We start from the raw sequence: 25,877 nt of genomic DNA, 5'->3' as shown, positions 1-25,877 counted from the left end.
CAAGAAAGGTGAGAAGGAGTGGTAACTACAGGCCTGTCAGTCTCACTTCAGTACCTGATATGGGTGTTATTGAAAACATCATAAGGACAATGCAGTCATTAGTCACAACCATCATAAACTCATGAGGGGAAAGATCTGTATACCAAACTTAATTTTCCTTTACAAGGTAACCTACTCAATTGACCAAGCAAAGCCAGTTGATGTAATCTTTTTTGGATTTCTGTAAAGCTTTCAATACTGTCTCTCTCAGGACCCTTCTGGAGAAAATGTCCAGCCCACAGCTGGATAAACACATTATGTGGTGGGTGAGCAGCTGGCTCATGGGTCAGGCACAAAGGGCTGCAGTGAATGGGGTGACATCAGACTGGTGTGACCTGTCACTAGTGGGGTTCCATGGGTATACATGTTAGGGACAGTGCTCTTTAGTGTTTTAAGAAATGGTCTCTGAATGCAGATATTAAGTAAATTGTCCCACATGAAGTAACTTTACCAATTATACTAAATTAAGAGGAGCTGTGGACTCCGTGGAGGGTAGAGAGGCCCTGCAGAGAGATCGGGATAGACCAGAGAGCTGGGCAATCACCAGCCATATGGAATGTAAAATGAGCAAATGCCACATTCTGTGTCTGATCCAAAGTAATGCTGCTTGAATATACAAACTGGGGAGCAAGAGTCTGAAAAGCAGCCATCCAGAAAGAGAGTTGGAAAGAGATCTGGGGCTTGGTTTTTCTGGCAAGCGGAATATGAACATGAGTGAGCAGTGCCTGGCAGCCAGGAGGGTCAGCCGTGTCCTGGGGTGCATCAGGTGCAGCATCAGCAGCCAGGCAAGAGAGGAGATTGTGCCACTCTGCTCTGCACTGGGGCAGCCTCATATTGAGTGCTAGGTTTTGGGTTACACAATTTAAATATCTAAATATCCTTATATCTAAAGCTATTAGAGAGGGCAACGTGACCAAGATGGTGGTAGGTCTTGAGGGCAAGAATTCTGAAGTGTGATTAAGGTGACTTGGTTTGTTCAGCTTGGAGAAGATAAGGCTGAGGGAATGACCCCATCACAGTCATCTCAGGCTGGTTCTGTTAGCTTGTGGTAGGACATGGCCTAGATTCCTTAGTTCCTGTGAAGATATGGCCTGGCAGAGTTCTGCACAGCAGGACTGACTTCAGTCAGACCTTCTTGTTGATGATGTCTGTCTGGATCAAAGCACTCTTCACTCAGAATGGGTTCATCCATCATGGACTTGCCAAAAAACAAGATCTCTAAGCAAAAAATTAGTAAGCATCCATCACAAAATGGAAGTCAGTGAGGATTTTCAAGATTTTGTTTGTAGTTGCATTTTTTTCATACTCTGTGGAGGTAAACATTTTTATCAGTGTAAGCAGCAAGAGTTCTCTATGATCAAGTACTTTAAAGAGTAAAGTAAATACTCAAATTCAACTCAATATTAAGGATCATTTGCAGTGAATTTCAGTTTAGGAAAGGGGGAAGCAAAGAACAGTAATTCCTTTTAATTAATGTGCATTTTATTAATGTGCTTTATCTGAATCAAGCTGAAATTTGAAGATTAGTTACCAAAGAAGATATTTTTGGAAATTACAGTATTTCTTCTGTGATAAACAATCCTGTATAAGTACTGCTGTTATTGCTAGTAAGGAGGTATAACTTTGTGCATGTGTAATGCCTGACTGAGAGCAACTGTGTGTATAAAAAAATCTGAAGAGTTTCTGATTTTTCTCCCTTTTCTGAATTCCATTCTCTTTTGAAAAACAAGCGTTCCTTCCACCAAAAAAATCAAAATGTGCTGTTGACCTGAAAAATGTTATTTCATGTTGACTACAATTCTAATATATGTTTGGTTTTTTTTAATTAGGTATCACTAGAAAGTTTTTTTTTTTCAATTGGTAGTTGTTCTCCTTAATACCAGCTGGCTATTTGAAGTTTGTAGAGGCAAAAGCTTATTAGCTTTCTAGTTGGTGGTTTTCATACTTGCTGGATATAGCATGAGAGCCTTAGCCATAGGAATGAAATACTTTATGATTGGTGCAGTTACTAATTGTAGGTTGTGTGTGTGGCTTTGTACGGACATGTGCGTGCACATGCTAACACAATATTTAGCAGGTTTCTTGTGTGTAGAAGTGGCTGAAAGGAGTTTTCTGTGCTGTGGAAGCGTAGGAGCTCTCTGTGTGTGCTTCTCAGGGGCTCTATTTCAGTTCATTGTTTTCTTTGCACTTGTTTAAGTGTTACAGAATTAGGACACTCTTACCTGCATTATGGCATACTTAAATTATGGTACTTGGACCAGATTTCTTTGTTGCTATAGGTATGTCTGGATTTTTGTTTGCCTTAAGTGACATTTCTTAAAGTCACTTAAGGCAAAGGAAAATCCAGACATACCTATAGCAACTATAGTCTGAAGGCAGGGGAGAAAACCATTTACTGCTGTATACTGCTAGGAAAAGGTGAAACCTGACCCTCCTGTCTAGGCATCACTTTGTGCTGTATGTTACACATTAATGTGCTACCTAATCTCTGGCTATTGATGGAGAATAGGAAAAAGACAAACATTTTACCAATTTTCTTCTTCTCCACATGGTGTGGTCTGAAACCACACATAATTTTTTACATGATTTTTACATGAATACAGGTTTCTGACTAGAGCATTCCTTATGAGACTTGCTTTGTGAGTCTATTCGTGCCACTCCCCATGCTTGTCTTTAAAGTGAAATCTAAACAGGCCCAGTTAGCACTTGCCACCTCTCACAAGTTCTAAAATTTCTTTGTTTTCTGGCTCTGCCATATGCCTCAGTTACATCCTGCTTTTTCTGCCAAACTTGGGTGATATTTCTGTACCAATTTCTGTGTGAAGATGGACTGCATGTAAAATGAACCAAGTGTTTGGTATACTTTTCTCAAGTGTCTGGTCAGGAAAATCTGATACCACTTCAGACCAGTCAAAGCCTGATTTAGACTTGTGTGTGTAAAGTTCTTGTGTGAGTGCTTTTCACATGAGCAAATAGTAATGCAGGTAGACATTGAAGCCAAGAGATGTCACCTGTATTAAGCTGCAGAATGGTCATTTAAGTGAGTTCTGAAAGTACACTGGGCAGTGACAAGAAAATCTACTGCTTCTTGTGAATCGGTACACTTGAAAAAATGACTGCACGAACTCACAGGCCTCTGCCTACAACTTCTCTGAGTACCCACTCCAGAAGTCCTAAATTGCACTTCTACTGTAGAGTGACCTAAAGTATCTTTGAAAATGCGATTTGTCTTAGCTTTTAAGTTTATTTAAGCCATATCCCATGTGCCTACATGTGGATGCATATACAGAGCTCAAATCATCTAAACAAGCTTAAATTATAGCAGATTAAAAATACCCAGTTCTTTTGCATTTTTTACAAAAACCTATTTCTGTTTTGTTTTTTGCAAGCTGTGGAAGTGAAAGTTAAAGCAGAGACATCCTGCTGATACATTCTAGCCATTTGAAGCATGCATAATCCATGCTGAGGAGGACTTGAACAGAGAAAATTCATCTGGCTTTTCACATGGCCCCATGTGAATCCTGGGTAGTTTTATGGGGTAACATTGACTTACCCAGTCCCACAAAATATGAGACTGCTTTTGCTTACTGCACTTGGTCTCATAATTGTTTTGCAATCAAGAGGGAGGTGAAGTGATGTCCAGGTATTAGATAAATTACTTTTATGTAGAATTGCCTCGTTAAGATTTTGGCTTCGACATTCTTCTGTGATCTCAGACCCAGGAGGAGGTTGACAAAGCTTGAGGAGAAGGATGTACCACTGATAGTGGACAAAAACAAAGCAGAATTTATGTGCCACAAGGACTTTTGGCATGACTCTTAAGGTAAGGAAGAAACTTATAAAGCAAACACAGCAACTGTGCTGAGACGAGCTCCAACTAGTAAAAAGTAATTCTGGCAGAGGGAGATGGGGACCACCGACCAACATCCAATGAACTAAAGAAACCTACAGACTCAGGAGAAAGCCTGAGCATGTGAACTACTTAGCATGAGAATCACTTAACCAGTAAAAGGTGCAATACTAGTGAAAGATCCCTGTGTAACTTATAGCCAATGAACTGTGATTTCTTTCTTTGCTGAAATGTATAAATGGTGTGAAGTTTTGGTGACTGGAGAGCCAGCCTTTTGTGGGTTGTCACCTGGCTCCCACAAAATGCTTTCCACAAAACTAGACTAAAAAAATAGGAATACCTTGTGTCCATGTGTAAATTGGCACTGTGCACCAGGTGTTTGGGACAATGGAGGTAGCAGCAATAATTTACTGAAGTGCATTAAAAGGTCTTTTGGTACAATGTCAGACTTATGTTGCACCACAGTTTTTACAGGTTTTACAGTGGCTGGTTAAAATCTGAAATAGTGGTATGCCATAATGATATATTTTTTTTATATGGAACATTTCCTGTACTGTTAAAAGAGTTTGCCTCCGTGAACTCTTGCACTTTAAATGGCCTTTCTTCTCTTGTTCACACTTACTCCTTTCCTCTGTCCCAAACTTCCCTTGGATATTGCCTTGATGTGTTAGTTTCCTGTTTTCCCTGGAAAAAAACATTTTCAATGCTGTGAGTAATGCTCTTTGTCTGTTGTCATACTAAGAACAGGTGAGGGTCCCTTCAGTATCTTGTGTGGTCTGCCATGTCATATGTTGTGAGCATAGACTGTTCCATTCTCTCTAATGCTACACTGTTTTTGAAATTATGGTCTCACTGGATGCCAATGTTGAGGATTCCCCATCATTACTGTAGAACAGGGCAATAATAATAACTGGGCACTCTTCAGGAATGTTAGTTTTTTTGGGGGTTCCTTTCTTTCCATTCTTTACCGAAGTGGTACGCTGTAGATGGTTTGCCTTGAACCATTACTTTGCCCTGTTCATTTTTTCATTTTTTTCCTCCCTGACTGGTATTACCTGTTAAAAGTAACTAGGAGGCTAGCTGAGAAAAGCATTGTTTTCCTTCTATAGGACTTGCCACTTAAGAAGAAAATGTTATTGACCAATTAAAATTTTGTCTAACAGCATTTTTTTTTTCATGCAAGTAGGAAGTCAGTATGAAATCAGATTTTCTAAACCTTTGAGTGAATTCTCAAAGGCTTCTCGCTTGTTCTTAGCTGGCTGTTTTTGGAGGTAGGGCAAAATATGCCTGGACTATGTCTTAGGTAGGACAGAACATATTTATTAAGTCTGTGGTTTGCCTTCCTGTTATTTAGTAAAAAAATTTGGATTATTAATTTTCTGTTAGTCTTTCTAAATTTTCATAGTGGAGAACTATTAGTGCTGAGGTTTCAAGAGAAATAGGTGCTATGGGCATGTCAGTGTGGGGAATAGTATGAGCTATGAATTGACTGTTTCAGAAAAGTGCATTGAACCCATATGTATCAAAAGTAATTATAAATTAAAGACAATAAAGGAAGCTTTGAAAAGAACTGGACATGAAGAATTTTAATGTGACTAAGTGGTACTGTCTCATTTGTTGGTTCTGTGCCCAAAATAGTAAGGACCTTTCAAGAGCTGGATCCCTCCCATGAAATAAATAAATGTAAGTGAAGGGCTACAGAATAAAACTCAGGCAGTTGCAGATAGGAGTGTAAAAAAATAAAATAATAAAAAAATGTTTAAAGCCTTTCTGCTTTAAGGTCACAGCTGGCACTTGCAAATGTGTTTACTGTCACACTTGGTGGGCTGTACTTTCCTTGACAGAATTGTGTGCTTTCCTGCTGTCCCCTTCTTTACAGCTCCCTCTCATGCTATCAGCAACCTGATAGGGAAAACCTTTCTTTCTCCTTAGAAACTTGCTGTGGTTTCTTTCCTGTATCTTTTGCTGCTCTCCCATGTATTATGCCAGGTGGATACATTTATTGCAGGGGAGCTTGTGATGGCTTCCTACAAACTGAAAGCACAAAAACTGGAGGTGTTCAGTGAAAGACGTGATTGTTCCCAAAGCTGGATTCTGTACTATTAGCAACAACTGCAATTTTAAAAAATCACCCTCGAAGTAAGCTGTAAATAGTACCTTCATACTATTGACCTGTTTTCAACAGTCTTTCAGACCTCAAACTCAGAAGAAAATTGCTCTAATACTAGTAATTGTTCATGGCTATTAGTTTGTGTTGAGCTTGGTTTGAAGTACAAACTATTTCTAAGTTGCTTAAGGAAATATACTAGTGAAAACCATTTTGGTATTAATAGGGGCAAAAAATAAGAACTTACTCCACATGACCAATAATCCCAAAGTCAAGCCCTATTGCCTTACCACTTTAATAATCATGCGAAAAATTGTATCACAAAGACATGAATAAAAATAGCCTTTTTACAGAGTCAGGGCATACGCATCCAGGGTTTAAAAATGCACAAGAAAGCCTAACTCAGACTTTGAAGAAGACTGTTAAATGTATTGAAACTAAACCTTAAGGGACTTGGGAGGCACTAAGGCAGAATCAATATGGGAAGATTGAGGAAATGAAAAAAGGAATTTCATCCTTATTCAGGTTATGTTGATGGTGAATGTTGTCTTTTGTGTGGCAAGAGTTATTTGCAGCTCAAGTTTCTCAGGATTTGAAAGTGCAGAAGACAATTGCTGCATTAAAATCAGTGTCAAAGTGCCCAGAAGTGTCTGTTCTTGTGGGGGGAATGGAGGAAGAGTGCTTCTGTAAGTTCAGTGCCCTGATGAGATAAAGGTTTTGATACAAAATTCATGAATGGAAACAACTTTCTTTGTAGGTTGTATTTGTTTAAAACCTCTTGCTTCTTGCAGATGGGTTGTTTCAAAAAATCAGGCTGGCAAAGGAAAACATCTCTCTCTTCCTTTGAGAGTTGGAGAGTGTCCTCTGGTTGCTACAGCTGTAGGTGTGTATAAGTGTGCACGAGCTCAGCCTCTCTCTTGTGTTGGACACACCTTAATCCTCTTCCTCCCTTGTTTCTGGTTGCCGCATGACTTAATTTAGTCATCATAAAGATGAAATAGTGTGGCTACAATAGAAACTTAAAGTGCAAAATGTGAAAGAAGTCTTAGAGATACATTCAGAAATGATAATTTTCTACTTACAGCTTGCAGGATTGAAAGAAATTATAGTTTTTCAAAGCCTTTAAGGCATAAAAAACCAAATCAAAATACCCATGTATTTCATGGGATGAATCTCCTATAGTAAGAACAGCTGGAAGGTTTTTTTCTTATGAAGTACTTGAGGCTAAAATACTATTAGTGGTCTTAGTTGTGACTTTGTGCCTACATGTGCTTATTATGGCACATCATGTTGTGTCGGGGCATACCATGGCATGGTATGATTTTCATTGATGATTTGAACAAAAATTTATTTTTTTTTTACCCTTTCCCCACCCCCATTCTTCTTAAATAATACTCTGAGCTTTGGAGCAAGCCTAGTTAAATTCAGATGCTAACACCTGTAATTTTTTTTTTTCTCTTCCTGTGGTTTTATTTAGTTCAAGTGATTGTCAAAGAGCGTTGTTGCCACATTTCCTGTGTGAAGCCACAGTGAATGGCATACAGTCAAACGATATCGAAAATTCATCCTTAAAAGGATGCCTTTTTAAAAAGACCAGGCTGTTCTCAAGCTGTATGTTTATTAAGTAGTTTTATTCTGACTGACTCTCCACAGCATAGTGCATGTTCCTGTTTGGATTAGTTAAGGTAAATGCTGTCTAACCTGTTCTATATCAATAAATGTGAAAAGCTCAGAGGGAAAATTGGTGTCTTAGTTTACCTTTCCTGCTCTGTATATTTTTCACCAAAAAGCTAATGCTGCTTTAGTAAGAAAAATCGGTGATACTGTAATAAAGTGTGCTTTGCCCACCTATCATTAATGCAGTGCTTGCACTTCCTGCCTTTGTGACTGGTATTTAACAATAAGCAGTAGTTTTGGTTTTTGCATTAGACCAGCCACTGTGAAATAAACCTTAGAGTGAAGAAAATTACCTTATTGGTGTTTCACTTTAAATTTTAAACAATGTATTATTTTTAAAATCTTGATTTCTTTATACTTAGAATTTCTAGAAATGTTATTAAATTGATACCATAACTAAGGTATAAAAGCCTTAAGATGCAGCAGAGTCGTTCAGCCTGATAATACTGTGTGTTTTTGTAGTGTGAATCATCCACTCTAAAATAAGTTGCACTCAGAGTTCAGAAACTTTAAATGGGAAAAACAAATTGGTGTTTCACCACTCATCACTGATAAATTTCTGGTTCAGACAGAGTAATTGTCTTGTCTTTTCAGTGTGAGCTCTACGGTGTTCTGCCACTCTGAGCACCACAGACTGATCAAAGAGCAAAACCAAAGAGTGGCAGAGCTGTTACTGTGAAGTGTGTTCTTCAGCTTCTGTTGTGCTCTTCATCTGGCAAGTCTGCTCTGACAAATGCAGCAATACTGCAAACCATGCCAAGTTAGGGTGGTGAGACACTGGCACAGGTTGCCAAGAGAAGTTGTGAATGCTTCATCCCTGACAGTGTTCAGGGCCAGGTTGGATGGGGCCCTGAGAAACCTGGGCTGGTGGAAGGGAGGCTGGAACAAGATGATCTCTGAAGTCCATTTTAACCCAGACCATTCTTTGGTTCTGTGATTCAAATCTTAATCCTATGAAAAAGGAGGGAACTAGATGTGAAATACTGCATGTATTTTGAGGCCTCATAATTGCAGCTAGGCTTGGGGTGCAGTTCAAGCTTTGCAGGAACAATTTCCCATGAGATTGCTAGTGTGCTAATGTTAGATAATTACCTGACTGGAAGCTGTAGGCCACTATGATATTTTTTTCTCTTTTCTTTCTTTATAACCAATAATTTGAAAAAGAACTGCAGAATTTTCTTGTTTCAACTTGATCTTTAAACAAGCAACTGACAGTGTAAGAGAAGTTTTAGTGTGTTGTCATTAACATCACTATTAGCACCAATACACCTTTTTGCTTTCAGCTTAATTGCTTTTTCTTTCCATATTGGTGCAACAGATTTATACCTGATATTTATTTTGACTTGATACCTGTAAAAATAATTTGTTTAGCAGACTGGGAAAATGTATGAAATTCCAGAGCTCTGAAAAGTACTGCTAGGCATTCATTTCCTTTTAAGAGGTGCAGTTAATGTCAGTTTTCTCCAGACATACTGATACGTCAACTGTGTGTTTTAATTAAAAGTCAGCAGATTGAAAAAGTGTTGGTGATTGCTGAACCACCAAACTAAAGGCAAATGTAGCACTTTACAGTCTGTAGAATTGAAAATGCCTTTTCAAGAATAAACATGTAATCAGAGATTATTATTTACAATCTTTAGATTGGCTTTGTCATTCAAAAGCTTTAGATCTAAGGCGGGGAGTCAGTTTTGACTGTCCTGGAGGTCACAAGTCCTGCATGCAGAGAGTGGCTGTGTAGAGCAAGACTTGTGCACCCTTGGGTGTGCTGGAAGAGCTTTCCAGGCTCACAGGTGCCCCTTCAGGTTTGCTCCCAGGGCTTCAGCTCAGCAAAGTGCCCGAGGCTGCAGTGAGCTGGAGGAGTGTGCCAGCTGTGAGTGAGCAAACACAGAGGCAGATCAACAGAAAAAAAACTCCCTGCCCTTCAGAGTGTGTTTTCTGTACTTGGGTGTAACACGCAGATCAAAGTTAACCCTCCGTGACAGTAAGAATTTGATATGTCAGTTCTGGACTTAGTCAGAAAGAGATTGTAAGGAAGCAACAAGTATCATAATTTCAAGAGTCACAAATCAGAATATTAGGGTACTTGCACAGCAAGAAAAGCTCACTGTGCAACACCCATTCCTTGCTCTAGAGTTTACAATATATCAAACTTGAAAATGCTAACTTTGAGTGTTTGATTTCTCAGTTCCTCATAATCTGAACCACTAGCATTGGGGAAGGCATTGCTGTGTTTCAGAAAAACTTCACACCTGTCTTAGAAGTAAGTTAACCAACTCTTAGGGAGACATAAGCTGTACAGCCATGGGACTAGAAGTATCAAATATTGCATGCTTAACAGGAGTTAACTGTATTTTACTTCTGATTTTGTAACATACTGAATCGAATTTAGAAAATAATTGTGCGGTGTGCAAATTCTGAGCCTGTAGAGATCAGCTGAGTATTTTTCTGTCAAGCTTTTCTTTGTCACTCTTGCTATTTAAAGTTAATGAAGTTTTCAGTCGCCAGAATAATTGAGAAAATGGGTCTGAAGCCACTGAAGTATGGAGTGAGAACTTCTGTAGAGATTTCTGTTTTCATTCTTGGGTTTCACACTACTGGTTGTTGAAACCCGAGTTTTATTGCAATTTCGTGATCCATTCATGGGATTTAGATGGTGATCTTTAAACCAGGAAAAGGAAAGGAAAAACATCATTTCAGTAGTGAAAATATATCATGTTAGCACTGTTCTAAGACCTTCCTTTCAAGTGTCTGACAAGCAAAAGGTTGTACAGAAGTATTTTTGTCAGAGCGGGCGGGGATTGCTTGCTGGTTTATGTTTTCTTCTTGCCCTCAAGGTATCCTGTTTAATAAAGTTGCTTTGTTTTATTTGGTGTTACCAACAGGATAACCTAGCAAAGCATATCCCCCCCGCTGCTTCCTGTTCTGATCTTTAAGCAAGGAATGTAAGAAACAAGCAGATAAACCTAATTTTGACAGTATCGGTGGATTTTTCAAAGCTAGGAGATGAGAGTACTTTAGATGGGGTTTTGCTATTTAGATGTTGTTACTGCAGCACACATTTTTTTCTCAAAGAGCTTCAGATAGTGTCTTAAAAACCAAGAAATGTGAGAGCTTCCCAAAAGCTTTGGAGATCGTATGGAAAAGGTTCTGCTGTATTCTTTTTGTGCGTGTTGTAGAGAGTAGTTGTGGAAAGTACATGGCTAGTCACGGCCACACAGTGCAGTGATTTGGTGTGTGTGTAATAAATGAGGGACAGCTTTGCTCATGTGCTTGGCACGTAGCAAACTAATGAAGGTGGTAGCAAAGCGGAGCTGCTCTGCCACAGAACATGTGTACTGATATATGCCTAGTTTCATGCATTGCATGGAGCCTCCAAACCACTTCATACTGTGAGGAATTGCATAGAAATGGAAATTGCATAGTTGTGCACACGTCTGTGTAAGTGAAGATGCAGGTGTATAAAGAATTGTTAAGGAGTATGCCAGTAAAAAACTTCTGAATATTCATTATCTCGCTTTCTCTGCAAGTAAAGTTTATGATATGTTGCAAGATAAGTGAAGTCTCACAGGAATTTTTATTGCACTGCTACTGAAAGAAACCAGAACGGAGGTTTACCAACAAACATTATTTGAGCAAAGGAATGGTTGGAATCTGGAGCCTCATTTGTTCCACTTGAGGAGTTTTAGAGGTTTAAGGAAACAATTTCAAGGTCTACAACTAATAACCTATTTTGAAGTAAACTGTAAATGAGGCATAGGGTAGAAGAGGGTGGAAGGAAAGAAAATACATTGTGTTGACCAGGTCCAGCCATTTTGCAAATATTCTGTATACAGAAATGTATTTGTTTCCTTGACATTTAGGAGAGCATACCTTTAATTGACAGTTGTGTAACAGGATTGAGGTTAAATACCATTTAAATCTCACACTGTGAGTGTATAATGAGAAGTATGTATGCATTGAGAAGTATGACGTGTTAACAGGGACTATTCTCTAGTAAGATAAAGGGGTGTATGGGCAATTATCACTTTCTGAAAGTTAGAAATAAACTGAGATAACTGCCAAAAGATTGGATACCAATTCTTGGTATCACTTAGTCTAACCAAAGCTGGAATGTAAGTCTCAGATGGATTTATGTTATATGCCATTTTTGGTAGTCACTGTAGAAAAAAGCACCTGAGTTGTTTGCTAATGTCTTTCAATCTGTGATTCAGGTTATTACCAAGAAATCAATGGTGTGGGTGGCTGGCTTGGAGCTTGAGATACTTTGTATTCTCTCTTTTTGATTCATGTACTTCTGTTTTCAGGTTCACGTAACGCTAGTGACCAAAGAAGCATTCGTAATATTTCTCTGGTGCTGGAATCAACCTTCTGGAAGAAGACTCTAAAATAACTTTTTGCCTTCAAGTTCTTTGTCCTGGGACTGATTTGTCTTTGGAGAAGAGCTCATCAAAAAAGAAAATTTTCACATTTGAGCCATTAAAAATAAACCTGTTCAAAGAACAGGCAGACTTAAAAAGGTTGAGTCCTGCTTTTCATCTGTGTTCCCACTTCAGACTGTAAACCATGAGTGAGTTTTGGTTGTGTTTCAACTGCTGTATTGCAGAACAGCCTCAGCCTGTAAGTATCAATATTGGCACTGCTTTGTTTTTATATAATTAACTAAATTATTAAAGTTTTTAATTTTCTCTTTTTTTTCTTTTTTTTTTTATAAGGGCTGTTTGGCCAGCCTTGGTGAGAATTAAGCAATTAACTGATAACCTGCCTTGATGGGGATCAAAAAAGTCTGTTCTAAACTGCTGTTACTTTCCTGTCCTTGAGACTGAATCTGTCCAAAGTCTTTGGAAAAAGCCTATATTTGTTGGAATTGAAAAGAAGGGGAAGGGAAAAGGGTAATGAGGATGTAAACTGTCTTTCTAGAGTAAATAACTTTTAGTGGAGGTGTAGAGATGTCCTCACTTCTGTATGAGTTGAGGCCTGCCTTTGGGTGTGGCTAGACAATGATGGTAGAAGAAAATGATTACATTAAAAAAATCCAAAGTGAAATCCAGTCCTCTACCACCTTAATTTAAAAAAGGATTTAATCTTTAACTATTTGGTTAGTTTTTAGATTAAATCTTTGAAGAATGAAGGGATGCATTTATATTATAAATACTTAAAAAAAATAGAATTTAAAATGGCTGTTGTGTGAAAAAGTATATAGCAAACTGTTACATAAAAGAAAATTTCAAAGCATATGTTAGGAAAACAGAAAATACAGAAATATTATTTGTTTTCATATATTTTTAAGTACCTTTAGAGTATGTTTCTGAATCCAGTACTGTTGGCAGAAATTCTGCCTGTATGAAGGTGGAATTAACCAGGAATATGGTTAGGACTGTGAGAAACATCATTTTATGATGTGGCATCTAGATCAAGCTAAGTGAACATCTAGAAATTACAGTGGTCATACAGTAGTTTTACAAACACGTTAAAAAAAGCCCCAGTTACTACTGGTAGCATTACAGTAATAAAGAGAAACCCAGAGTGAATAAAGAAACCTCACATTAATATGCTCAGCTGCTAATATTTGGCTGTAGGGAAACTAAAGGTTGAAAAAAAGAACCTCACATTAGGCATTGTCCTTGCACAAAGCCTGAATGCCAGACTGATGGCACACAAATATTAAAGTGTGACCATTAACATTTTGAACTAATGAGTGCAATTTTATCTCAGTCTTGATCAAACAAGAGTTGTGGGAGATGAACTCTGAGATACCGGCATGGGAAGCTGTGATCCTCCTCTCTTGCTTGAATACCATGCAGTCTTTTAAAACATTAGCTGTACTCATATGGAGTCAAAGTTATTTGTCTCCTTTTTTTTACATATATTTGAATACGATGTGACAGTTCAAAGTATTTCAGATAGCAAAATGGCATATTCTGTTTGTTTTTGAGAATCCCGAGGCTCAGTCCTTACAAAATCTTGAGTTCTGTGATCTGTTTAAGCTACTGCCCAAGAAATCTACATATGTTAATACAGTGGTCTGTGAGTAATAACTCACAAAGCAGGAGGAGATTGTACGTGGGAAGTGAAGGAAAGGGAAGCAGCACACTGTTTCTGCTGATACAGTGGTGTGCATTGGCCTGATGGTTAAAACAATCCTTGTGTTAAAGATCCTAATAGCATGTTGCTGAGCACTAACCTAATTTCTGAAGTGTGTCTTTCAAGTGCTGTAGGAGACTTGCTTGTTACAAAGTGCCAAAATTCTTCAGGATATGTCTCAAAAAAAAGAGATGCGTGCCCTTCTTGGCATGCTTGATGAAAGGCACTTAGTTGTCCTTTCCCTGCAGTTACTCATCTCATTTTGCTGTGTTGTGTTGTACAGCACTTGTTCTGCCATGCTCGGTTGCACTAAGTGGAGTGTTTAATCAGACACTTATACCTCTGAGTAAGTACAGGAATATTTTCCATTTCTGACAAATAGCAAAGCATGTACTGTAACTCTGAGGTAAATGAGTCTGATAAATGAGACAAGTGATAAGCAAGCAGTTTTCTCTGTCTCTGCAGATGTTGTGTGCTTGCATGTTCGAGAGACTTGTTGAAAAACATGGTAATTTTCAGCCCCAAAATACTGTTACATATTTTCCCATTGTATCATAAACTAAGTGAAACATGCAAACTTGGATAAAAGTTATGAGTCTGTCCCCTGCTGTGCATTCAACTTGTCAGTTGAGTTCAGTTTCTAAGGAGAAATGCCTAATCTGCCCAGACTTATTCCTTTCATGTGCCTTCTTTCATTTTAACTCCTGCATCTCAACCACTTACATGGCCTGCCTAAGTGTCCCAGCCACTTCATGTTCAGCCATTGCATGTTGAGTGGCCTCCTTCTGGGGAAGGACTAATGTGGTCTTGTAGCAACACCAACAACCACCAGCCTCTCAAAATAGACCTTAGAAGCAGGAAGTTAATTTGCTAAATGTTCTGATCAATGTTTTAAATGTTCCTTCTATTTTTAAACTTCTGTTTATTATGGAATATCCTGAGTCAGAAGTGACCCAAAACAATCATGGAGTCCAACTCCTGGCCCTATGCAGGACAGCTCCAAAATACACTCTGTGTGCTCAGGAGTGTTGTCCAAATGCTTCTTGAACTTTGTCAGGCTTGGTGCTGTGACCACTTCCCTAGGGAACCTGTTCCAGTGCCCAAACACGCTCTGGTGAAGAATCTTTTCTTATGTCCAGCCCACACTTTCCCTGATGCATCTTCATGTGTTCCCTCGGGTCCTGTCACTGTTCAGCAGAGAAAGGAGGATCAGCATAGCAGGAAAACCTTGCCCACATCATCAGCTGTCTCTCCATCCTGTTCCAGGGCCTCATACCTGTTGTGTAAGGGCACTTCAGGTGGTGAGGCAGGTGGGGAGGGAACTTACCTGTCACTGCAAGCAGTAGTAACCTGCTTCCATTCTGCCCTGGGTCTCCTGAGCCCCTCCTTCTGCCAGGGAGCATGTTCTGAAGTGATTATTTTTTCTCAGTGTCTTTGGCAGATGCTGGTATCTGAGGCACCTTTAATGTCATGGATAGTGGCATAAATGTTAACCCTCCTTGCTAGAGGGGGAAGTAAAAAGAAAGTCTTAATAGTTGCATGTTTCTGTGGTATTTTTAGCATCTGTTGAGCTAAGGAATTTCATTCTCTCTTGAAATCCAGGATGCCAGAATTGTCCCTGCTTTCAGAATTTTGCTGGCAAAATTCTAACATACTACATTTGAAATGGTCAAATACAGTATCTATATTCTTTTCAGCTATAGTGCACTTAACATGAGAACTGCGCACATATGAGTCCAATAAGAACACATTACTTTGTTAATAGCATACCCCAGAGCAGAGCAGTAACAATGTTGCAGTTATATACTAGTGTTCTTTGTGGTTCCTTAAATCAAAGACAGTGTTCAAGTATTACCATCATCTTTTAGTGAAATGTATCTTGGCACAGCTTTTAGTCTTTTGTCAGTGCTAACTGTATGCTGCTGTGAAATAAAATACCTGTCTTGGAAAGCAGTGTTCTACTCTCTCTCCTAAGTGTAACTTTGGTTGCTAAATATGTCACTTGCTGTATCCAAAACAGCAGTACTCACTATCGTGGAAGGTGCACACGTTAGAAGCTCTAAGCTGCTCTGAAGCAGAGTGATAAAATGAAGATAGTAGGTATTCAAAGTAACAAAACTAATTAGGGATGCAGCTGAAAGAAGCATGTTCCTTGTGGTGGCTTCTTAATAGCCTGAGGTTCTTACCTCAGTAGAATCCAAACAAAAGCCAAGGGAGAGTGTTCTTGTATCACCCTCTTAAGTTTTTGGGTTTTTTTTTATTCATAATGTATTTTACCACAATGAAGACTGCAGATAACAAGTTGCTTTCATATCTGTTTTCATTATACCAAGGAAGAGATACTAATCTATTTATAACTATGCCCAGATTTTCTTGGTGGTTTAAGTAGCCTGAATTCTGTTTCTTATGATCTGACCTTTGTTTTGGGAAAAGTAGCACTTTCTATGATTGTATGTTTTCTTACACCTCCCACTGATATCCTTTATAGATTCTGTAAGCTGATTTTGTTTCCTAATGCAAGATCAGTCATTTTTCACATGCTTCCTCTGTGCTATCATCTCATCCACTGCTATGTTTCACTAAACTCTGCCAAATTCCCACTACCAGATGCATTGCTTGATAACAGAAGCTTAGAAATCTCGCAGGTTTTTAGAGGAAGTGTCCATGGTTTCTTTCTTGGGCTAAGCTTGTCACCTACACCAGGAATCTGTTACTTTCCTATACTGCTTTCTTCCTGGTCTGTCCATTTTTAACTTGCAAAGTTCATTTTTGGTCTGAGAAGCCTTTGGTCGTGATCTGGTGCACTCCCACCTGATTTCGGCCAAAGCTCAGTACAGGTGAGCTTTGCAGTTTGCTTTGACCTTGCAGTAAAATTATTGCTCTGCCACAAAAGAATAAGCTATGCTCTCTTACTTCTGGCTCCAGGCTTCCTTCCGTAGTTAATTTGTTGATATTTTGTTGTTTGTCTCTTGTTTAGATTATTTCCATTTTGTCAAGGGGCTTTTACAGTTTTGTTGCATGCTATGCCATAAATGTTTAAAGTGGTTTGGAAAGTGAAGGTTGTTCAGTGTCTCTTTTGATGTATGAAAGAGGATCAACAGGTAGGTATTTAGAGTGGGGAGGCCAGTCTTAAAAGAGAGGCAGGATGCCTGCACATACTGTTATGTAACTGACTGCTGGATGCTTCAGGAGACATAAATTATCCTAACCCTGGTTACCTGAGGAAATTATCCATGGATGGGTGTTGTCAGCCTTAGCTTCCTTTCTGGAAAAGGAGTCATAGGTACAGCTAAGGATACATCTAACACTGCAATTTATGCAACTCTTATAAAGGAGAATTAAACATTCACAAGGCGCATTTGTGTGCCTTATAGCTGCAGAATAGATCACCCCCCAGCAGGCACACATACCACCTTGCTGCTTGAAGTACTGGTTCAGTACAGGCTCTGTGCTCAGTACAAGTGCTCTGTGCAAGTGCAGCTTCTGGCTTAAAATACCTAAAACTCAGGCTTTCTCTTTCATTAAATTCAGTCATTCTACTGCATTCAGTAATCCTAGGAAAGACTCAGTAAAAGATGACAACCTTAGAGAGCCCTCAGATTTCAGAGTTACTCTACCGAGTTACGTTTTGAGCTGCCAGTTTAGAGGCTTGAAATTCTTTCTTTTTCCTATTCAGGGCTGTTGTTAGAAGTAGCCTGAGGGAACACCTTATCAAAGGAGGCAGAATCAAAAAAAGCAGCAAAATGCTTGGCTTTTATTTATAAAACCTGATCTGCTTGTATGGCTTTAAGCCTGATAGAGCTGCTCTAGATTTTTCTTTTATCTTTAAATTAGCCACCACACATCTTAAAATATCTTTGGAGATGTTCAAGTACTAAACTGTTTACAAAGAAAACAAAGGAAGTGTTTTGTGTTTATGTATAAATACCTGAATAAAATTAACTGAATATTTTATGTTATTTTATGATGGCTGTGAAATTTTTAGCCCTTCATTAGCTGCATTGTTGCTATTTACTTAATATGATACTAGTTGATGACATGGAAAGTAGCTCTTTGAAGGATGTTGGAAACAAGAATTATGCCAGCTTTCTGTTGTTGATAATGTGTCTTGCCATTATCAACATACTTGAAGAAGGATGTAATATGCTTTTAATATCTGCAGGCTCCATGGAGCTCAGGCTTTCCACTTAAACATGGGCAGGAAGTCGATTGTGCTGTTTGTTGATCTGGACACCAGTGCTAGAGCCCTTGAATTGCTTGTTTCTTATTTCTCTTAAATCTCCAAATTTTTCAGTGAGAAGACATTTTCAAGAGCAAAACCCTGGTATGAGTCACTGACAAAAGGAGCTTCCACAAGAACTAGTTGACGCTGCCTAGCAAAAGTTGATAGTTTTGCAAACACCCTTGGAGACTGTGCTGAAGCATTTCCAATGCAATTTTTTGTAATTTTTCTGTATTTTTTCTAATGGAACTTAAAGCTATAAAGCCCTGGTGTTTTTTGTGTGCCTTAGTTCTATTGTTTGTCAGTTCAGTGGCTTTATCCCATTCTGCCTTTCTCGTCAGAGCAGTGGAGATAGGGAAGCATGAAGATTTAGGGGCATTTCTGCTTGCTAACAGCTAGAGGCAGGAGTAATCTGGACATAGCCGGAGAGATGTGCACTTTCACTGACACTATTTGGAAGTATGCTTTGTGTTAGTGAATAGAGAAGTGAGTTGTTGCCCTGAAGCTACGTGTTCAGCCTTTTGGCTTTGACTCTTTTTGATATGAAAGGGAGTATTGAGATTAGAGGCTTCCTCTGCTGATATCTTACTGTATTTTTATTGTAACTTTTCTGGAATGGATCTCAGATATTCTGTTGGTGATAATTCTTAAGACCAATGTGCAACTTAGAAAGTATGTATTTTTAAATTGCGGTTTTAAAGATCTTTGCCTGCACTTGCATTTTCAATTCCCAGCATTAGCATTTCACAATGCTGAAATTTTTCCTTTTTCAGACTGTTCCTCAAACCTCTGGTTCTGCAGTTCCTGTCATGACACTTACTTACACATGAGATATGCATGATACCAAAGTTCCCATTTACTTACAATAATGCTATTCTTCACTTTTCTCAAAGATCCTGAATTTATAAGGTATCCATTAAGTCAGACTTTAATAGGTAATCACTTGTAATTATTTTCTTGCCTTTGTCTTCAAAGTGGCTTAGCTGATCACTCTAAAGTGCTGACTGCTGTAATTCTGGGTGAATATCCTGCCGCAGGAGGGTATTCTCCAGAGTGAGGAGAACAGAAGAGTGGAGGCAGGGCAGAAAAACTGAAGATGTCAACTGCACTGGGATGTGGATTCAAGGAAGTAATGACTCTCTGAACCCATTGGGTATTTTTTGTTTGTCAAATAATTTTAGAGAGTTTTTTTAGTTACTTGGATGTATCCTGAAGAGAGCAGTAGTTAACTGTAGCCAGGGAAAGATACCATTTCTCTTTTTGTTTAGTCCCTCAAATGAATGTGTAACACGGAGTGATTTGTTAATAAGTCATGCTCTGAAAGTGACTTCACATTAAAAGGGATGAGGCTTACATGGAATTTTTTAAAATAGTTTAAACTACATTATCTCTCTTATTACAATTGTAAATTCAGCTCACTCAGGCTTAGAAAATAGTTGGGTTTATAATATGTTGTCCTTGTATGGACAGGGTTTAATTTCTTTTCTCTGGTTTGTGGTATAACTTCTTTGGGGTGAACATAACCACCCTTGATGCTTGATAGTGTATCATAAAGGACTACTTACTTCACAGTTCATAAGTTTTGGTACTGGGATGCTCTCAAATCAGACTGTTTTAATTTTGCCTTATTTTCGGCACATTGCAGTTTACGTGTTTCTCATCTGCTCAAGATGGTTTCAAGTTGGTATGGGGCTGCCTTATCTCCAGAGAATGAGAAATTTAATTGAGCCCAAATAGTGATTTATCTTTTTAAGTTTGCCGAGACCAGCCTTTCTTTGCTGACATAGGGTGGCATTTCATGTGCTACTGTTCAGCCACCTGGAGTTTTCCATCTCTTGAGCAGACATAACGTCTCATCACAGCGCACAGGAGGAAATAGTTATTACTTGTTGCTTATCAGTGTTTGCATGCCCTCTGGTTGACATCCAGCGCTCTGAGTGGGATATGGTGTAACACAAAGCTTTGTACTTCAAGTTTGTTAAAATAAATTGTGACCTTGAAAAGTGTTGTACTTACTTAAAAAGCAAAACATTTCCCATGAGCAGTGTGTTATGACTGCTGAGTGTAGGTAAACGCTCTGGGAATTTAGCATTCTTTTATTCTGGCATTAGACAGCTCCAAGTAGGTTCAAATCTCACCTTCGCTGAAACCCTTCAGTTCTGTCTCTGGTGCCAAGTTCTATTTTCTCCCAGTTCGGGCTTCACTCATTTGAAGGTTCAACATTGCAATTCTTGTTTTACAGCTGGAAAATGTTAGACAGGTTACTTGCAGTGCTGCATCATGGTCCATCAGTGGCTTCAGAACCTGTCAGACCTTAAATTAGGAAAGAACAGAAAAATTGGGATGTACAGGATGACATAGTGAAAAATGAATCTAATTTGAATAAAATGGAAGAAAGTACTTCCAACAGGATTTATGAATAGATGTTAATTGGAGATTACAGCAGAATGATAGAATTTTAGAGGTGGAAATGATGTCTTGGGAGGCTGACCTAGAACAGAGACTGGAAAGAGCTAAAGGAATTAAGTAGGTATTTATTAAAAGGCCTTAATGGATACACCTTGGGCAGTACAAGAGCCCAGCCAGGGCTACACCCAAGATGGACCCAAAATGGTGACAAAATAGACAACTGGTTGCAAGGTCTCACACTTTTATAAGTTTTGATCTATTTGAAAATTGGAGTGAATTGTCCAGTTACAGCTTCAGGTTAGGAAGTCCCATCCTTCTTGTTTTCTCTCTTCAGTAAAATCTATACAGGACATGTCCTATTTTACTCTGTTTGGTACAAGTATTACTTTAAATACAGCTTGTTGTATTGCAGTTACTAAAACCCCATTTAATCCCTAGGCTCTTGGATGGTGGTCAAATAATGGATTACTGTTAAAATGGGAGAATAAATCCTGCCAGGCACAATTCCAGAGAAATATGCTAGGATATGTAAACACACGGACACATACATGCACATATGCAGCCTACTGGATTGCTTTTATTTGTGGCAGCAGCTTGGCATTGCTGAACTTGTGAGGCGTGGAAAAATGCCAGTACAAGAATAGGCATGCTGATCCACAGAGTAGCAGGCAAAAGAGCTCATGGGCCTTTTGCTCTCCATGGAAGAATATCAAATGCATGTTTTCTCTTTTTAACATTGGAATTAAATTTTAAAAATTAAATTACTTCTGGGTTAATAATGCAAAGAAAGGAAAATTTAGGGGAGGAAGGAAAAAAGCTTCAATCTATGTAGTTTGGGGAATAAAGAAAAAAGATTTGTGTGTGAGCTCCTTAATTAATTGCTTTTAAAACTATTTTAAAACCTTTAAAAGATGTGGTTGTAATGAAAGCATGGATTAAACTGACTGTTGGAAAACCAGAAATGATGCAGTTGAGGCCTCTTTGCATGGTCCTACCCCTAAAGAAACAAAACATGTGCCATGCATCTCACATCACTGAGATTCAGCTGCTCTTTTGATCTCAGGAATAAAATGCCAGTATTTCCATTATTAAAGGAGATTAATGTTCCTCCACAGAGAAGACAATGAAGAGGAAGTTCACACCTTTTCATACATACACACCTAGATTAAAAACAGAGAAAAAAGTGACTGAGGCATGAAGATAGTTGTGTGTTGGCTGGTTTAGTGTTTAAAGAGCTGAATACTGTGGGGATTTCTGCAGGCTGTGAACCTCAGGTTCTTCTACATAGAAAAGACATTTTTTCTGATTTGTGAAAATATTTGTTGTATTATGGGTTGGATTTTGCTGTTTAGTTGATTTTTGTTTGGTCTGTTTTGGTTGGTTGGGGCTTTGGGGGGGGTTTTGGCTGGGGTTTTGTTGGTGGTAGTGGTCTTTTTTTGTGTTTTCTGTTGCTGGGGTTTTCTTCTTGTTGCTGCTTAGTTGGTGCAGTTGTTTTGTTTGCTTTGGGTTCTTTTTTCTGTTTTGGGATAATCTGCTGAATTACAGCAAACCCAACTGCCCGAGTATTTTCCTTGGTGCTTCCCTGGGATCCTGCTGACTGCAAAGATACTCTTGGAAGCTTATTAGTAGTTTTTATGGGGCATGTGTATAAGCGTCATGGTTTTCTTTGAAGGCAGCTCATCTTGGGTGCTAAGGCAAAAATTTATTATAGATAGATTTTAAAATGGATGGTGCTAATTCTGGATTACACGGTTTGGTTCTGGTTTTTGTTGTTTTTTTGGTTTTTGTTTTACTTACTAGATGTTCATTGTAAACAGCTTTTTTGTATCTAATCAGATTATAAAACAAGAAGAGTTTCTGACAGGACCAGTATTCACCTGACATAAGTGCTGCAAAACAAATGCTGCAACACCTTACAAATGTGAGGGTGTCTTGATCATCCCCCGAGTCAGTGAAATTATTCTCCTTGTATACTAGTAGCATGTTTCATATCACCAAAATCATGTTTTGCAATATCTTTGTCTGTTTCTCAGTGCCTCTAGACTAGACGCTTGTGTAAATAAAGTTCACTTTGTTTAGTAAAAGAAAACAGAAGAGCTTACATTAGTCTGATCTATCTTTATTATAGGAATAGTGACCAGGTGCCCTACAATACCTTACATTACATAACAATTTACGTAATTTAGCGTTCTAGAATTAGTCAGCTCACATTATTCCCCAGTGAAAAAGAGAGAAAAATTATAAAGGGAGTGAGATTTTATTTGGTATTGGTGTGTTTGTAACTTTTGTCTAAATGACCAGAAAACCTTTCCATTTGAAGGATGCTCTGAGACAGCTCAAAAACCTATTTTACCCTAAAGTTCTTTGTTGATCACTAAAATGTACATCAAGTGGTTGACTTTGACAAGGAATCACTTTTGAACTTCCAGTTGCCAGCTCTACAAGCTCCCACTGTGTTCAGAGAGTCAAGCTGAATCTTTTTCCCACACTGGTACAAGAAAGCTTTCTGTGAACAATCCCCCAGCTTCAGCTCACTGGAATTTAGTAAATAATTTGGTCATGCCCAAGAAGGAATAGAATTCAGCTTAGGTTCTTAGCAATGTTGGCTCTGCACGCATTGCAGGGGTGAGTATTACTGACAAAGTATTTTTTATGCCCAAACATACCAGACACTTATTTTATGATGCTGAAGACAAGAAATTCTGTAGGATACTCAGACTGTGGCATGGTTTGTGCTTTTACTGTTATCACAGATAAACAACTGCATGCAAATTTATGTGGTTTAGTTTCTTGAAAAGAAAATGAACTGTAACTATACAATCCTGAACCCAGAAGAGTGGTCTGAAAGGAAACCTTCCTGGGATACAATTGGGAAGGGCAGAAAGGTTTGAATTTCTCAATATTTTTATGTAGTAATCCCTAAGAGGATATGTTGAGTCTCATGAAAATGCTGAATCTTGATTTTTTTTTTTTAGCTTTGCAGCTGGAAAGCAAACACCTTTGTTGTGTTCGTAGTGGAGATTATTTTTTTCCCTTGGGTTTTGACAAATACTGTATTCAAAAATTGTACTCAATATATTTGCATTTTCAGTATGCATTAAAATGACCTTCAGGGCTTAAGAAATTACATTTAAAATTGTCTGTAATGATGTTATAGAGAAAACCAGCATCAATTATTGTTCTAAATTATTTTGATGTAATATACATCTCTCCATAGTCTAAAACTTTACCACAGTTGAGAAGCATTGTCAATGTCTACACGACAGCAGTTGTAGTTGGCTACTCTAAAGCCTCTGTTCAAGGACATTGACAGATGTTCAGGGAAACCTGGTGAGATGGTGAAGTAAGGTTTAGGCATAGAAACCATGCAAGAAATCTGAGAAGAGAATTCAATTCTTGCAAATTCTGTGCCTTGATCATGGAAGTGTGTTTCTGGGTGGTGTATAGCCTGATGACATTGTGGCTTAGGGAACTCCTAAAATAATCAAACATGGTCAAGATTTGGCAGTTGTCATGCTGCCAAGCCAGTAGTTCAAAGCTTTTTTCTTTAGTTGGTGTAGGTACCATAGTCCACTGAAAACCTGGGTGTTAGTAAAGGGTACCTGTCCTCTCTCAGATTATGAAACACAGAGTGGTGGTGATAATATTTTATCTTGGTTGTTGTCGTTTTTCTTTAATTTAGGAACAATATCTATCTTCCTACCAAAAATTACTATTCAATTCTGTATTCATAATTCTAGTTGTTAGGAATATGGAGTTACGTTCTGTCCTTTTAGATATCCCGTGGTTCCATTTGCTGAAGAGTAAAATGAAAAATACTCACTTTAAATAATGTACAGTTATTATTATGCAGCCAGTTTAAAAATTCCCAGCCAGCAGCTCTTCAGAAGACCTGATTTTGCTCTGTATGTTTATTGTTCTTTTTTATTCTTCATTCTGACTTTAACTGCCAGTCACTGCAAATCTATAGCCAAATGTTGGGTGTATCTTGGTTTTGAGAGAAGCTGACTATACTTGCGAAACTGGGATGCAGTTGCCCTGAAGTTGCCAATAATGCATGAACCTGGCAAAATCTTAGGTTTATCCATGGTGCTCAGTGTTGCAATGCCAAAGCTTCCTGTGCAGCTGTCAATAGGAAACCATGCTTTCCTATTCTTCCTGTCATAAGAAGCTCCAATATTTCATTTTAGTCTGTAAGATCACTAGATTTGACACACTGAGAAAACCACACTATATATTTTCTGGATTTCTGCAGTGAATTCAGCCTCAGAATTGCATATATTAGGCTGAGGAAATTGTATGTAATGGTATCAAAAAATACACAAGTAGAAGACATAGACAAAAGAAAATCTGCTTTTGCAGGAATAAATTTATCATGGATAACTTGGTGCAGAAAACCTGCAAGATAAGGAAGGATAGGCTGCCACAGAAATGCATTAGTAAGTAGGAAGGTTCTCCTTAATAGTATGAACAGCCAACACTATCTCTAGAAATGATGGTGTGCTGTTGTTGATACTACTTGTGAGTGTAGCAGTAAATTGTGACTAGTGAATGTACCTGACTTAACAAAATTTCTGTAGTGCAGCTAGTGGAACAGTAAGAAGCTCTTTCTGCTACTGCTCCTGAATACATCTTTTCAACAATACTGAATTTAGAGGAGTAGAATGGGACAAGTAAGTTAGGAATATGGGGTTCTTCCTTACTTGATGAAATTGAAATAGTAGTGATTGTTTACACTCAAGACCTGTGGAATTGTGGCATGCCTCAGCAAGACTACACAAAAGAGTCTGTACATGTCTGGAATGGGTGCTTTCCTTTTGATGGGACTCTGGACAAGGCAGTAGAGATTCCTTTGTTTTGCCAAGGAAAGCAGGACACTTTTTGAAAGGACTTCCTTTTTATGTTCCTTGTTGTAATAAAATGTGTAGGCTTACAGTGCATTACTAGTTTTCCTACACAATGTCCTTTTGTCTTTATTGTCTGTCGTTTGAACCCACAGATTTTCAATGGCACACCGTGTTGCTCCTCCTTTGCTGCCATGCTTCTGTTGGAACTTGGTTCCTGAACAACTTCCCTTCTGTCATTAGGGGATATTAACCTCACATCAGGCATAGGCTTTTGTGTTAGTTACTATTCTGAATATGTCAAAAGCTGAGCAGAAAGCTAATCTTAAGTCTAAGCACAGCTGCTGATTTGAACATTCCTTAAGACTTTCTGGTAGACTACTCTTCCAGAGATGCTTCTAACCATGCTGTGGGTAGGCTTGATGTGTAAGGATCTCTGAAATACCTACTGGGCCACTCCTTGCTAAATTGTCTTGGCTGCTTATTGTATTGTATTTTAATTTAATTTAATTTAAAATTTAATTTTGTGTATAGTGTCACCATTTCAATGTCCACTAGTGAGATCACGTTTCAAATGTGTGACTATTTTTCTTAGTATGGGAAGAACATGGGAGGCTGTTCCTCCTTCCCTTGTGTAGGTTCTTACTC

General features: G+C 38.4%; 1 protein-coding gene across 2 annotated transcripts in view; it reads left to right on the top strand.

The window, feature by feature from the left end:
• The window catches only part of CDC42SE2 (CDC42 small effector 2), an 83,154-nt gene that overhangs the window by 37,646 nt on the left and 19,631 nt on the right, over positions 1–25,877 (top strand). For both annotated transcript variants that reach the window (XM_036403205.2, XM_036403206.2), the window contains exon 4: positions 11,978–12,290. In XM_036403205.2, coding sequence (XP_036259098.1) covers positions 12,237–12,290 — 54 coding nt within the window. In that variant the 5' untranslated portion in view covers positions 11,978–12,236. The remainder of the gene's footprint in view (positions 1–11,977; positions 12,291–25,877) is intronic.

Source organism: Molothrus ater, chromosome Z (genome assembly GCF_012460135.2).
Source record: "Molothrus ater isolate BHLD 08-10-18 breed brown headed cowbird chromosome Z, BPBGC_Mater_1.1, whole genome shotgun sequence".
NCBI classification, from domain to species: Eukaryota; Metazoa; Chordata; class Aves; order Passeriformes; family Icteridae; genus Molothrus; species Molothrus ater.
The sequence above is the reverse complement of the archived record's forward strand: the minus strand, read 5'-3'. Positions and strand labels throughout refer to the sequence as shown.